Genomic DNA, 16,784 nt, shown 5'->3' on the forward strand with positions numbered 1-16,784 from the left:
TTTTTTAAAATAATGTATCAATATATTTTATGATATTTGATTCATGTTGTTAATAATAATTTGTGTTTAGTTTTACTGGGTAATAATCAATAGCTAACCAATTACCAATTACAAACTAAGACCAAATCCTAGTCATTAAATTAAGAGATCTAGTGGTTGAAACCATGCCAAATGATTATATTTTAAATTAAAAAATTACTTAAATAAACTTAAAGGTATTAATGTCAATTCTTATCTTGGTAGGTAAAATTCACCACTTTCTCTCTCCTCAAAATCATCTTAAAATTTTAAATTTACATAAGTCTCTTGATTTAAAAAAACCGTAAAAAATATATCAATTATAGGCAATTTCATAAGGATTCTAACGAGACATCAATTGCATATGTTCTGACGATGATCGGATGATGAAATTTTATAATTTTTATTTCAATTTTCGTATATGTTGATAATCAGATTTTATATACCCGCGCTTTTTATACCAAAAAAATCTTTATTCATTAAATGGTCCATATGAAAATAATATTACAAAAAAGAAAAAATTAGTAAATTAAATCTAATTATTATTCTCATATGTAATACAGTACTTGATTGTGATTTTCATTTTAAGATCAATTGTAACCACAGGTGTTCAACTAAAACCAAAAAAAATCTAATCAATAGAATGTCAAATTGAATCTCTATGTAATTCTAGGTTCAACTGAGAATTATAATTATTTAATTTAATCTAAAATCAATTAGAACCTCTTGTTGTTCAATGAATCCCCTAATATAATTTAATATCAATTAAGATTCATGATAGCAAATTTTGAATAGAGATAATTTTATTTCCAAATAAAAATAAATCCAAGTGAAATCTCCAAATTTCAATTGAAATGATGACCAATTGAAACTCTCAATCATTATATTAATTTCAAATTCAATTAAGATACATAATAAAGTGTGAAAGTGAACCATTAGTCAAATAAAAACAAATCAGAATAATTAGTGAAAGAGAAACGGGCGTGTGATTCTTGATTAATTATAAGACTTAATAATGTGAAAACCAAAAACATAATATCACTAAAATAAATGGTTAGGGGTACTAGAGTAAAAACATTTAAGCATTGAATGACACGATTAAATTATTAATGTTACTTTTATACATATTTATGAAAATATCCTTTATGGCCGGCCACATTATGGCTGCATAGCTTTATCCTTTTCAATAATATCGAAAATCCTTTTAGTACCCTATAACGAAAATGTCAATTGAAATGATGACCAATTGAAACTCTCAATCATTATATTAATTTCAAATTCAATTAAGATACATGATAAAGTGTGAAAGTGAACAATTAGTCAAATAAAAAACAAATCAAAATAATTAGTGAAACGAGTGTGTGGTTCTTGATTGATTATACGACTTAATACCGTGAAAACCAAAAACATAATATTACTAAATAAATGGTTAGGGGTAATAGAGTAAAAATATTTAAGCATTGAATGACACGATTAAATTATTAATGTTACTTTTATACATATTTATGAAAATATCCTTTATGGCCGGCCACATTATGGCTGCATAGCTTTATCCTTTTCAATAATATCGAAAATCCTTTTAGTACCCTATAACGAAAATGTCAATTGAAATGATGACCAATTGAAACTCTCAATCATTATATTAATTTCAAATTCAATTAAGATACACGATAAAGTGTGAAAGTGAACAGTTAGTCAAATAAAAAACAAATCAAAATAATTAGTGAAAGAGAAACGAGTGTGTGGTTCTTGATTGATTATACGACTTAATACCGTGAAAACCAAAAACATAATATTACTAAATAAATGGTTAGGGGTAATAGAGTAAAAACATTTAAGCATTGAATGACACGATTAAATTATTAATGTTACTTTTATACATATTTATGAAAATATCCTTTATGGCCGGCCACATTATGGCTGCATAGCTTTATCCTTTTCAATAATATCGAAAATCCTTTTAGTACCCTATAACGAAAATGTCAATTGAAACTCTCAATCATTATATTAATTTCAAATTCAATTAAGATACATGATAAAGTGTGAAAGTGAACAGTTAGTCAAATAAAAAACAAATCAAAATAATTAGTGAAAGAGAAACGGGTGTGTGGTTCTTGATTGATTATACGACTTAATACCGTGAAAACCAAAAACATAATATTACTAAATAAATGGTTAGGGGTAATAGAGTAAAAACATTTAAGCATTGAATGAAACGATTAAATTATTAATGTTACTTTTATACATATTTACGAAAATATCCTTTTATGGCCGGCCATATTATGGCTGTATAGCTTTATCCTTTTCAATAAGATCGAAAATCCTTTTAGTACCCTATAACGAAAATGTCACGTAGGCTTCAATTTTAAGAGCCTTCTTCTCTCTATTTAAGAGGAGTTGGATCGACTGCGATGCCACCTTATGAGATGGGGGGGCCATGGTTTTACATTTATCTAAGATGGAACAAATGATGGATTATGTGAATCGAAATTGAGCCCATGTGGATCAACTCCGAGACTCCGGATATAATTGTGGAGTTATTGTTGATAATTGATATGATTCGTTGAAAGAGGAATACAGAAGATTATTGACAAATTGTGGTAGTGTAGCTGACGGCGCGTGAAGTGGATTTATTGGAAAAAATGTGTTGCAAGTTTGAAAATATGTTGCAAGTTCAAAAAACGTGTTATTGTCTTCTCAACGTGCTTAGGCAAAGACGTAGAAGCAACGTGTGAGAGATGATATTTTGGAACTCTATTTAAGCTTTACGGCTACGACTGGCAATTTGTGATACGATACGATAATCCGACATGGACTCGCACGAAGTTAAAACGACACGAACACGCATGTTTAGGATTTGAGTCCTTATATGATCGACCCAATAAGAACCCGGAGATAAAAGGGTTGGGTTGGGTTGGGTCGGGTTTAGGTCGGGTTAGTGTTATACGTTAAGAAATAAAATAATTACTTTTTATTAATTAAAAAATTATTAAACTTTAATTTTAGTTATTTTTGTTGATTAAAAATATTATACTTTAATTTTAGTTAATTAAAAATATATTATACTTTAATTTTAATTAATTAATAAATATTATATTTTAATTTTATTAATTAGAAATATATTAATTAATTTTTTTATGAATTTTAAGAAATAATATGCTTTAGTTTTATTAAAAATTATTTTTTAATTATTTAATTTTATTATTTAGATTTAATATTACTATACTTTAATTTTATTATTTTGATTAAAATAATTATTTTAATTTGGTAATTTTTTATTTTATCGTGTAATATCATGTTTAAAACGTATAACAACATCATGTTTTAGTCGTTATCGTGTCGTATTAAACTAACTGACTATCATTAACAGATGATTGACTTTTTTTGGGTACATGATAACACGCACGAATCCGACACGAACCTGTTGGATTGTGATACGATAAGAACCCGATGATTTCGGTTTGGATTGGATTTTGACCTTATTGGGTTGGGTCGATAATTGGTTGACATGATAATGATCCAACCCGCACAATTTGACAACCATACTTTACAGCCTCTCAAGTATAAGAGAGATAATATTTTGGGATTATATTTAACTTCAAAGCCTCTCAAATATAAGAAAGATGATATTTTTGGAGTCTATTTAAAGTTTAAAATATTCTTTAGTATAAAATTATTAGAAAATTCAGATTTGTAGATTATTCTAGTAAAATGATATAGTAGATAAAAAGAAACTCATCGTTATACTAATCTTTGTCTGCACACCGACTTTCCCACAGTACTATTAATCAACCCCAGTGTGAGTATATATTCAGACGGTTTAGAGTTTGAAGTCTTGATTAATTTAAGCCATGATTCCCCTTTTAGCTATGGCTGTATCCCTTTTTGTGTTGATAATTCCTTCAATCATCTTGTACAAATTATGTTGGATTCCTCTTCGTCTTCAACGTTTGATGGAGTCTCAAGGAATCAGAGGCCCTCCTTACAGATTCCTCCATGGCACCACCAACGAGATCATCAAGATGAATCACCAAACAAAAGATGCAGCTACCAAGGACATATCTCATGATATATTTCCAATAATTCAGCCTCACTTGTATTCTTGGATTAAATTATATGGTACTAATATATTATTTTTTCAGTAACTGTTTATTATGTTAAATTCATTTTATTAATTCACTTGTGCCTGTCTAAATTGATTAAAACAGGAAATAATTTTCTTCACTGGATTGGTACTGAACCTGAAATTGTTGTTACTGAGCCAGAGTTGATCAAGGAAATCCTCACCAACAAAGAAGGTACATATCCAAAAACCATAGTAAGAGGCTACTTCAAGCAATTGTTAGGAGATGGACTTGTTGTGACAGATGGTGAAAAATGGTCTAAGCTTAGGAAATTGTCTAATCATGCTTTCCATGGAGACTGCCTCAAGGTAATAAAGTATAGTACAAGATTATCATTTTTATTCAAGAAGAGATATCTAATATAATACCTTGTCTGTTTATGTTGGTTAATAGGAGATGGTACCTGCCATGGTTTCTTGTGTCGAGACCATGCTTGAGAAATGGAGGAGTTACCATGGTAAAGAAATCGAGGTATGCAGCGAATTCAGGCTTCTTAGCTCAGATGTGATTTCTAGAACAGCTTTTGGAAGTAGCTATTTGGAAGGGAGAAAGATATTTGATATGTTGTCCAAGCTTGGTGTCTTGATTTCCAGAAATGTGTTCAAGATCAGACTTTTTGGTTTTGGGTATGTTATATGTTTATGTTAAGATGCTAGTCTTAACATATTTGTTGTGTGGGCATTGTGTTTGATTTAATTCAGAATCTAATCTGATCTAAGTGGTAACTTTTTTGGCATGGCAGAAGATTTATAAGAACACGGGATGACATCGAAGCAGACAAAACCGAGCTGTTGCTTCATGATTCTATCATGGAAATAGTAAAGAAGAGACAGTTTGAGGTTCAAAGTGGCAAAGCAGACAGTTTCGGTAGTGATTTTCTAGGATCGCTCCTAAAAGGTCACCACGATACAGATCCGAAGAGCCAGATATCAGCAGCTGAGATCATCGATGAATGTAAAACCTTCTATTTTGCTGGACAAGAAACAACTTTCAGTTTACTGTCATGGACCACATTTCTCCTTGCAATCCACACAGACTGGCAAGAGAGAGCCAGGGAAGCAGTGTTACAACTTTTCGGTCAACAAAATCCCAACTCTGATGGCCTTTCCAGATTAAAAACCGTACGAAAAATTGATATTTTTGTCCCCAAATACTCTTAAGAAGTGTGACATGTAGAATTTTGATACATGTTTGTTGATGTGCAGGTTAACATGATATTATATGAAACACTGAGGCTATACAGCCCTGTCACTAGTATTCTAAGGAGAATAGACAGCAGAGTGAAGTTGGGAAAATACGAGTTTCCTGCAAATATGAGAGTTTCTATTCCGCCTCTAGCCATCCACCGGAATCCTGACATATGGGGTCAAGACGCTCACCTTTTCAAACCGGAAAGATTTTCTGAAGGGATGGCTAAGGCGATGAATGGCAACCCCACAGCCTTTCTAGGATTTGGATATGGGCCACGAACTTGTGTGGGCCTCAATTTGGCGATCAGTGAGGCAAAGATAGCGCTCTCGATGATCCTCCAACGCTACAAGTTCACACTCTCACCGGAGTATGTTCACTCGCCTTTGATAGTCCTCACTGCTCACCCGCAGCACGGAGTTGGGATCTTGCTTCAGCCGCTTTAAAACAAGACTAAACAGAGTTGTGTTGTACTACTTTTGCATGAAAATATGTTGTTTTGCTTGATTTACAGACTGATACGTGAAGTGTGACGCGAATAAGCGCGAGGAGATGGAAGATAAATAACGTGGTGCATGGATGCATGCAATACCAAGAAACAGTGGATCAAATTAGCCATGTGCGCGGAGCGTGAGGGAATATAGTTAGTTAGTTGGTTGTGAGCTTGTTGCAGCGTGTATATAAGCTGCTTCTTCATTATGTAATGCATGTTATTGAATTAATGCAAAATATCTCTTCCCCTTCCTCATCTCGTAGTGCATTACGCATTAGTACACTCTCGGTCGCCGTTCCGATCATCCGACTCCCGTACCACAGACTTACTCATAGAATTTTATAAGATCTTATAATCTATGATCTTGAAACTGTTGTGTTGTAATAGTAACTATATAGATAATTTTCAAAAATCTAAAAAATCTATTTTCATATCTACTTGACCCAAACAATAAAAAATAGAGCATGAGGAGGGAAAGCTGGCGAGTTAAGGGCCTTCCCTTTATATTTTATGTAATTTAGGTTGAGAATTGTTTAAGTATGAGAATTGATTAGCTGAGTGCTCATAGATGAATCGCAAGAGATTCGTGAAGAATTTCCACGACGAGGAGTATAAGCGCATCAAGAAAGTGGGAAGTGATTGTGATTTATGAATTGATAAGAAAAATACAATTGAGAGAGCTCAAGAAGAAAGGTGAATTGCATGACAAAAAATAAAGGCAGAGAATTGTTAAGGAAACGCCGGGCGCTCGTTCTGAGCACTCAGTAGATCAAGAGGTGCTCGCTGGAGTGTAGAAATACAGATTTCTTGGATTGACTTGGCTATTGATTACTACTTGAGCTAGTAGGAACTCGTGCTTTATTTCAATACCTCGGCTAGATTGAATGGTTCTCTATTCTCATGGAGAACTGAGCATACATGATCCCATAATCGGCAGCTGATAACCAATAATCGATTCAATTATAAATTACTAACTCTTAAAGATGATAATCGAGAGAGGTATAAAAAGATTTGTAAGGCATATTGAAAGTAGAGAGTAGAAAGGGAAAATATTCCTAGTGTATGTTTCTTGTGTATTTGATATGCTCACTACCCTAGTATTTATAGAGATATTTGATCTCGTTTAGTACACAAATCAAAGAGGATTGGAACTCTACACAACTTTTTTTTACACCAAATGTGATATATTATTCAAACAAATCAATAACAATTATATCACGAATAAAAATTGGAATGCAATTCAACCAAATCTTGCTCTCAGCTATAGAACCTGATGCCTGAGCAAGCGTGTAGGCAACTTAATTCGCTGATCGCCTTACGAACCTCATAGAGGATCCAGAGACCTCTTTCAAAAACTGACGACAATCTTCTACCACTGCCCCAAAGATAGATTCATCATTCTATAAACTTGTCACCGCGAGTACTACTGTTTGGGCATCCATTTCAAACTCTATCTCCTTCCATTTCTTTCTTTTGACCCAACTCAGCACCTCTCTCAAGCTAAGGAGCTCGACTATAGATGGGTCAGCCACCCTTCCCATTTGTCCACACATCGCCGCTACCACCGTCCCTTCAAAATCTCGAACAACCGCTCCACAACCAACTTTTCTTTGGCTCTCTACACAACTTAGGAACTACTATACACTAATAAATATATCTAGGAACACCACTGCAATGAATGATGGGTGGCCGTCTATGACTCCTTACCAACAATAACCAATAAGTAATTAAACAAATAGTCAACTCTAAATAATATTAATATGAGTAGTGATAAATTTTAACGTATTTATAAAATTGAGGCATATTTATCATTTTCAAAATTTAATGGATTGTCTATTTTAATACTATCTTTTTAAAAATTTAAAGGAAGACATTTTGAGCTTCTCAATGTTATCTATTTGACTCTACCTCAAAATCTCGTACCCGAAAAAGTGTCTCACTTATGGCAGGAAGGAATGCGTACTATATTTGTACATTTAAATTAAAAGTATAATCTTTGATTTAAAATAATCTATTCCTGAATCCATTTGTTTATTAACTCTACTGCTTATGTTGCGACTGCATGTACCTCTAACTTATATTATCATCTTCTAATAAATTTTTTGCAATTGTGTATATCTCTAGATTCTGTTAATCGTCTTCTAATAATTTCTTTCATGATTATGAATATGTCTATCAAGCAAATCCTGGTTTTGTCGGGGCTCTTCCTGAGTGGGAAGATGGAGCATATAATGGATTACGCGAATAGAAATTGTGTCATCAACTCCTAATATAATTCTCGAGTTATTGTTGATATGATTCGGGAGATCCATTGAAAGAGATAAATTGAATAAACAAGATTATAGTAGTAGAAGAATTGTGAAAAATGTGTTATTGTCTTGTCAACATGGTTGGGCTTACCTATCTGTTGCGGTGAAAGCCTCTCAAATACTCCATCCTACCCTAAACTCTTGATTAATTTAAGCCATGATTCCCCTTTTAGCTATGGCTGTATCCCTTTTTGTGTTGATTATAATTCCTTCAATCATCTTGTACAAATTATGTTGGATTCCTCTTCATCTTCAACGATTGATGGAGTCTCAAGGAATCAGAGGCCCTCCTTACAGATTCCTCCATGGCACCACCAACGAGATCATCAAGATGAAGCACCAAACAAGAGATGCAGCTACCAAGGACATATCTCATGATATATTTCCAATAATTCAGCCTCACTTGTATTCTTGGATTAAATTATATGGTAATACTACTATTATTTTTTCAGTAACTGTTTATTTTGTTATATTATATTCAGTTCAAGTTGAGGATATATTCTGTTTTGTAGTAAACTATTAATTCACTTGTGTCAGTCTAAATTGATTGAAACAGGAAATAATTTTCTTCACTGGGAAGGCACTGAACCTGAAATTGTTGTTTGTGAAGATCGATTACTTGGTTTGAAGAAACGGCAAAAAGAAAGAAAGGAACACAACAATTACGTGGTTCGGCTCTAGACCTACGTCCACGGGCAGAAACTAGTGTATGTATTTATTGATCACTCAAAGAAGGGGTTTACAAGATCACTCAATCCTCTCGGAGATTTACAAAGTGATGAACACTCTCAACTCGCTCGAAGTCGACCTGCTTCGAGAGCACAAATGCACAGCTGAAACCTTTCTTCTCACTTGATCTCTCTTGAGTTTTCTCTTCTTGAATGTACAGAAGAATCGCTGCTGCTTAAAAGAAGTTAGACCCGATCCAACCAACTCAACCGCTAGCTCGGATCCCAAATTCAGTTATAACTACCAACAGTCATTTCGACTTTGAGTCTCCACTCATTCCAACGGCTATATTTTGGAAACACTCCAAAGATGAGTCTTGATCAGCTCAAAATACTAACAAATCCTCCACCTTGAGCGATCCAAGAGTCTCACACATCTAGCTCCACCTTCCTCCTTACACTTACAAATTTTGAACCACTCTAACCAAATCCAAGCAATGTCTAAACTTAGATTTTGGTAAGGCCTTTGTAAGAACATCAGATGCATTGTGTTCGGTGCTCACCTTCTCAATTTTGACCACACCTTTGTCAACCTCATCTCGAATGAAATGTAATCTCACGTCGATGTGTTTGCTGCGCTCATGAAATGTCTGATACTTTGCGAGGCAAATTGCGCTATGACTGTCGCACTTGATAGCAACACTTTCTTGCCTTACTCCAAAATCACCCACCATTCCTTTGAGCCAGAAAATCTCCTTCACGGCCTCTGTTAGTGCTATATACTCGGCTTCCGTTGTTGACAAAGCTACTACAGATTGAAGATTAGATTTCCAGCTCACAGCAGAGCCAAACAAGGTAAATATGTATCCGGATTGTGAGTGCCTATTGTCGAGGTTAGCTGCGTATTCTGAGTCGCAAAAACTGATAAGAGCATCTTCATTATCCTCTTTCTCTACTTTGAACATAATTCCCATATCAGTGTTTCCTTTGAGATACTTGAGAATTCCCTTCAAAGCTAACCAATCCTCCTTCCCCGGACAGGACATGTATCTGCTAACTACACTTATTGCGTGAGAAATGTTAGGCCTCGTGCATATCATCATATACATTACACTGCCCACTATGTTGGAGTAAGGTATTCGGCTCATCTCCTTCTCTTCTTGCTGGCTTCTGGGGCACTGCTCTTTAGATAGTCTTGTCTGCTGAGATATTGGAACTGTTGCTGCCTTGCTCCTTTCTATCTGATACTTTTGTATGACCTTTTTGATGTAATCTTCCTGAGATAACCACAAAATTCCCTTATCTCTATCTCTGAATATGTCCATACCCAGTATCTTCTTAGCACTTCCCAGATCCTTGACTTCAAAGCCTTCATTTAGCAAGCGTTTTACTCTATCTAACTCTTGCCTATTTGGTCCAGAAAGCAATATGTCGTCTACATACAACAGTAAATACACTGTTGGTCCTTCAGATTCAAATTTGATGTAGACACAACTATCATATTTGGAATTTACAAATCCCATTTTCTGCATATGCTCATCAAATTTGATATGCCATTGCCTGCTTGCTTGTTTCAAACCGTAAAGGCTCTTCTTCAGCAGACATACTCTATCCTCACTGCCATGTATTACAAACCCCTCTGGCTGATCCATATATATAGTCTCTTCAAGATCTCCATGAAGAAAAGCTGTCTTCACATCAAGCTGATCCAAATGCCAGTTTCTTTGTGCAACTATGGCTAGTAAAATTCTGATTGAGGCATGCTTTACCACTGGAGAAAACACCTCATTATAGTCTATTCCCTCTTCTTGTGTAAAGCCCCTAGCTACAAGTCTTGCTTTAAACCTGATTTTATTCCCAGCCTCCACCTTTTTCTTGTATACCCATTTGCAGCTTACTGGCCTTTGTGTGGGTGACCTCTTCACAAGTACCCAGGTCTTATTCTTGAGCAAAGACTGTATTTCTTCTATCATAGCTTCCATCCATTGCTTGCTCTCCTTTGATTTCATAGCCTCCTTGAAGTTTGCAGGTTCTGCATATTCAATATTCTCTGCAATGTAAAGTGCATAGAGCAAGTATTATGCCTCACTGTATCTGGTTGATGGCTTAGGAACTCTTCTGGTTCTATCTCTAGATAGGACATAGTCACTCAGATTTTGCTGATCCTCCCCAGGGTCCAGAGCACCAGTGCTCGGTTCTTCATCATCATGAGCTTCTGATTGATGTTCAGCCTCAGCAACTCTATCAGCTGATTCCTCAGGTTCCAAAATCTCCATCTTCATCATCTTTTCATGCTCTGGCTCCTAACTAAGATGAGACGGCCTCCCACTGTCCTGGGCCTTTTCCAGAAATGGCATTCTATTTTCTTCAAACTGCACATCTCTAGATATAACAATCTTCTGATTTCATGGTTCTATACACTATAGCCTGTAGCCCTTTACTCCCCTCTGGTATCCAATCATCACACACCTCAAAGCTCTTGGTTCTAACTTGCTTTGCCTGATGTGAGCATAAGACATACAACCAAAAACTCTCATATTTGAGTAGTCCACAGCCCTTCCATACCATCTTTGATCAGGAGTATCAAAGGCTATTGCTGAAGATGGACTTCTATTAATAAGCACTGCAGCCATACTTACAGCCTCACCCCAGAACCTCTTAGACATTCCAGAGCCAAACAACATACACCTAACCGGTTCTAAGATGGTTCTGTTCATGCTCTCAGCAACCCCATTTTGTTGGGGATTGCATGGAACTGTCCTGTGCCTTCTCATTCCCCTCTCCTTGCAAAAAGAATCAAACTCACTGCTCAGAAATCCTAACCCATTGTCAGTTCTCAAGCACTTTAGTGAACAACCCTTTTCTACCTCAACTTCTCTGCACCACACCTTAAATCTCACAAAGGTTTCTGACTTCTCTTTCAAGATGAATACCCATAACTTCCTAGAGAAATCATCAATGGTGGATAGAAAATATTTACCTCCACCCAATGTGGTTGGTGTAGTTGGCCACCACAAATCACTGTGGGCATAGTCTAGTGGTGCTCCTGAACTGTGAATGCCCCTTGCAAAAGGCAATTTCTTACTGTTCCCGAGCACACATTGCTCACATAACCCCAGCTACACACTGGGATTTCCTAGCTTGAACATACCTTTCTTAGCCAACTCTCTGACTCCTGCCTCCCTTAGATGCCCAAGCCTGAGATGCCAAGTTCTCAGATCCAATGCCTGCACTAGATTCACTGATCCAGAAACCACATTAGCCTTTAGATAGTACAACTCCTTCTTCTCTCAGCAATCATGACAACCTCCCCATTCTTGACAATATTTATGACTCCATCAGATAATATGCAAGCATACCCTGCAGCATCCAAAACTCCAACGGAGATTAAGTTTCTTTTAATTTCTGGGATGAATCTCACACCAGTGAGCAACCTTACAGATCCATCATGAAGTTTGAATCTGATGTCCCCTATTCCTCTGATTCTGCATATCTGATTATTTCCTAACAAAACTGATCCAGTTGCATCTTTCATTTCATCAAAACAACTTCTAGTTGGACACATGTGAAAACTACAACCGGAGTCCATGATCCAAGGAAGTTCTTCTACATCCTCAGACATACACAGGGCCTTTGGGACCTCTAACTCCTCTGCAAGATCAGCAGTATTTTTCCTACCTTCCTCCTCGACCTGTTTCTTCTTCCAAGACCAACAATTCTTCTTTAAGTGGCCAGACTTCTTGCAATAGTGGCATGATCTAGTCTCCTTCCCATCAGCTCCTTTACTCTTCCAAGGCTTCTTTTGTGACTTCTTCTTTCCATTCTTCTTGAAATCAGCAACGTTCAGACTTTCAGATATTACATCAACAGATTTGGAGTTGGATTTCTGGACCTCCTTGAGCTTCAAGGCAGAATAGACCTCTTCATAACTGATCTTGGACTCTCCACCAAGAAGCATAGCATCCTTAAAGTGTTCATAACTCGGTGGCAAAGAGTTTAACAACATTAGAGCCTTATCCTCATCCTTGATCTCCTCATCAATATTCTCAAGATCATTAACACATTTTCCAAATTCCTCAAGCTGCTCCAACACACTCTTCCCATCAGCAATCTTGAATGTCAATAGTTTCTGCTTCAAATGTAGCCGGTTGGCCAGTGACTTTACTATATACAATGACTCCAATTTGGACCAAACTCCAGCCGATGTATCTTCTTTTGAAACCTCTCTAAGGACTCTATCAGTGAGGTTAAGGATCAAGGTGTTATATGCCTTGTATTGCATATGTTGAGCCCTTGCCTTTTTCCTTCTCATCCAGCTCAGGCTTCTTCTCCTCACTGCTGCCTCCATCATTCATGATTTCCCATAAGCCCTGCTGCATCAGGATTGCTTTCATTTTGAGCCTCCACAAGCCGAAATCATTTCGACAAGTGAACTTTTCTATATCAAACCTTGTTGTAGTCATTCCTCAAACAGGTGGAGTGCCTTCCTTAAAGAACAGAGAATAAAAAACAAGAAAAGACTCCAGAGAACTCCTTATGCCTCCACGACTACTTAATGCCTTCCACAGATGGCGCCACGTTGTGAAGATCGATTACTTGGTTTGAAGAAACAGCAACAAGAAAGAAAGGAACACACCAATTACGTGGTTCGGCTTTAGGCCTACATCCACAGGCAGAAACTAGTGTATGTGTTTATTGATCACTCAAAGAAGGGGTTTACAAGATCACTCAATTCTCTCGGAGATTTACAAAGTGATGAACACTCTCAACTCGATCGAAGTTGACCTGCTTCGAGAGCACAAATGCACAACTGAAACCTTTCTTCTCACTTGATCTCTCTTGAGTTTTCTCTTCTTGAATGTGCAGAAGAATCGCTGCTACTTAAAAGAAGTTAGACCCAATCCAACCAACTCAACCGCTAGCTCGGATCCCAAATTCAGTTATAACTACCAACAGTCATTTCCAACTTTAAGTCTCCACTCATTCCAACGGCTATATTTTGGAAACACTCCAAAGATGAGTCTTGATCAGCTCAAAATACGAACATTGTTACTGAGCCCGAGTTGATCAAAGAAATCCTAAGCAATAAAGAAGGTACATATCCAAAAACCACATCAAAAGGCTACATCAAGAAATTGTTAGGAGATGGACTTGTTGAGGCAGAAGGTGAAAAATGGTCTAAGCTTAGGAAATTGTCCAATCATGCTTTCCATGGAGACTGCTTCAGGGTATTAAATATACAGATTAATCATTTTTATTCAAGAAGAGATAATTTTCTTCACTGGGATGGCACTTAGAGTGGCAAGAGAGGGCCAGAGACGAAGTGTTGAGGCTTTTCGATCAACGAAACCCAAACTCAGATGGGCTTGCCAGATTAAAGACTGTAAGAAGAAATTGATATTTTTCTGACAAATGTACATGTAATTTAGTAGCAGTGGCGAACGCAGGATTTTGATACTGGGGGGTCCAAACTAACGTTAACAATTATTCCGTATTTTCAGTATCAATAACGCCAGAAACAATCATGATATGAACCGCACACATAATGCGAGATAAATAATTTGAGAATGAGCAATATAAATTAAAGTGCATAGACAGTCGAAATAAATAAAGAATATATTTTAAAATAAAAAGCATAACATTATAATTAAATTGACTAATATAATATATATGCATATAGTATAACTAAATAATAAATTTTATTCTTAAATTATAAAAATAACTAGTTTTTGATATTACATTAACAATATTTACATAAATAAAAAATAAACAAAATTAGTATAAATTACTAGTGTAAAAAAACATGAATTAATCAATTATTAGCTAATGAATTAATTATGAGAATCGAACAAATGAATTAATTACTAGACAAATGAATCAATCTAGCTATATAAAATAAAATAGCTATAGAAAATAAAAATTCCTAAATAAATTAATGGATAAATGATTCCATTTAGCTGAATAGCTTTTGAGAGAAAATACAAAAATCAGCAAAAATTTGTTACCAACTGGAATCAAACCGGTAACGTCCGAAATTCCAGGCCTACCGCTCGACCAACTGGGCTATGAAAGGATACAACAATTGTTTAATGTATACTATATATATATATATATATATATATATATATATATATATATATATAGGATTGTGATCAAGATAGAACCATTCTTAAACGTAGAACCATTCTTAAACGTAGAACAAATGCCAAACGGAGGTCGTTAGATCTTTTAATCCAATGGTGTTTATTTGCACAACAACTTCTCATTACAACCAAAACTATTATTAATGGGTGAATGCAGATAAGTGAAAAAATAAAGCATGCATGGACTCTTCTTCGTTTCATTCATTCTTCCATCAACATGTGAGTTTTTTCACATGTTGAGTCCGGAATGTCGTGAAAACATAGTCTAATATGTATGATTTTTAATCTTGACCGTCATTTTTTCCTCATCCAATGAATAAAATATGTAGAGTTCTAGGTTCTACACTTAAGAATGATTCTATCTTTAACGCAACCCTATATATATATATATATATATATATATATATACTAAATTCTAAAATGGGTGGGAGTTCCAAGGGTCCCCCATGTCCCTTGGTAGGTCCGCCACTTTTCAGTAGTACTATATGCTTGTTGATATGCAGGTTAACATGATATTATATGAAACGCTGAGGCTATACCGCCCTGTCACTAGTATTCTAAGGAGAATAGACAGCAGAGTCAAGTTGGGAAAATACGAGTTTCCTGCAAATGTGAAGGTGGAAATCCCTCCTCTAGCCATCCACCGGAATCCTGACATATGGGGTAGAGACGCTCACCTTTTCAAACTGGAAAGATTTTCTCAAGGGGTGGCTAAGGCGACCAATGGCAACCCCACGGCCTTCCTGGGATTCGGGTATGGACCACGGACATGTGTTGGCCTCATGACTCAACTTTATTTTACCCAAATAATACCCACAAGTGTACGGGGTTATTGTAGCAAATAGCAAGAAAGAGTATATCGTGTCCCACAAAGATAATTAAGTGTAAACCTAAGTACCACGAACAAATTTCAACTACTATCCAGACGATCAAGAATTTTGGGTTTGAAACTAACAACTACTAAAAGCATATAAATTCAGAGATTAAAATATAGCACTAAAACAAGAACGCACTTGAGCAAGTTGTAGACGATGATAGAAAAATATGCAGAATTCAAGGAACCAATGCACAACTCATATCCTAACCCAATTGAAACCCATTTACCATTTAAAGTCTCCAAAATTATTGAATCAATCACAATTGTAGATTAAACCCCCTTCCCGAGGTGAAAAATCCGTAGATTAGGTGTAATAATTGAAGTCCCCTTCTAATTCTTAGACCTAACTCCCAACAGTTTGATTAGATTAAAGATCCCACTCAGAATCTCAACTCTCCCGAGTTTTATTGAATTAAGGTGTGAATTATTCTACTTTCAAGATTAAATATTTCATCTCCCGATTACTCTAAGAAACCCTAACACTCTCAATTGGTGATCAAGCAATTGATAGGAAAAAGCACAAGAATAATTCAAACAATTGCAAGAGCAAGATAAAAACGAAGTCAATTGGACATAAACTATGAATCAATGCATCTTCACCAAGAATTCAACATGAAAAGTTTTGCTACTCATGTTCAGATAGAAAACAAATCAAAACTAGGAAAAACAGTGAAAATCATGATACGAATTATTACAATTGGCGGAGGAATTGAAGCTTGAATGAGTTCTTCAGAGCAAGAGAGAGAGAGAGAGAGTTTGGCAGCTGGTGTAGAATGCCAAGAGTTAACTTAAATCTTCCTTCTTATTCCTCTCTTCTAAAAATCGCGTTTGCACTTAGAAAAACGCCAAAGTGACGGACCTGGCCGGGTGGAATTAATCAACTGGAAATTCACACAGCCGGGTATATGTTTCTGGAACACGCCACTGATAAGTCGTATTCTAGGCCTTGGTTACTGGTCAGTAT

General features: G+C 35.8%; 2 protein-coding genes across 3 annotated transcripts; both read left to right on the top strand.

The window, feature by feature from the left end:
- The first annotated feature begins 3,736 nt into the window (after positions 1–3,736).
- Positions 3,737–6,078, top strand: LOC121759549 (cytochrome P450 CYP749A22-like). Of its 2 annotated transcripts, none has more exons than XM_042155180.1 (5): positions 3,737–4,137; positions 4,227–4,450; positions 4,536–4,768; positions 4,888–5,263; positions 5,348–6,078. In XM_042155180.1, exons 1-5 carry the CDS (start codon positions 3,870–3,872, stop codon positions 5,774–5,776), a joined length of 1,530 nt encoding a protein of 509 aa, XP_042011114.1. In that variant the 5' UTR covers positions 3,737–3,869; the 3' UTR covers positions 5,777–6,078. The 2 variants fall into 2 exon arrangements, with proteins under 2 accessions (XP_042011114.1, XP_042011113.1); XM_042155179.1 differs by having other exon boundaries at positions 3,740–4,137; positions 4,885–5,263.
- Positions 6,079–8,289: 2,211 nt separating this feature from the next.
- Positions 8,290–15,830, top strand: LOC121757516 (cytochrome P450 CYP749A22-like). Its single transcript, XM_042153044.1, has 5 exons — positions 8,290–8,560; positions 8,689–8,736; positions 13,832–14,028; positions 14,100–14,183; positions 15,447–15,830. Exons 1-5 carry the CDS (start codon positions 8,290–8,292, stop codon positions 15,786–15,788), a joined length of 942 nt encoding a protein of 313 aa, XP_042008978.1. The 3' UTR covers positions 15,789–15,830.
- The last annotated feature ends 954 nt before the right edge of the window (positions 15,831–16,784 follow it).

The sequence above is a fragment of the Salvia splendens genome, chromosome 12, assembly GCF_004379255.2.
Source record: "Salvia splendens isolate huo1 chromosome 12, SspV2, whole genome shotgun sequence".
NCBI classification, from domain to species: Eukaryota; Viridiplantae; Streptophyta; class Magnoliopsida; order Lamiales; family Lamiaceae; genus Salvia; species Salvia splendens.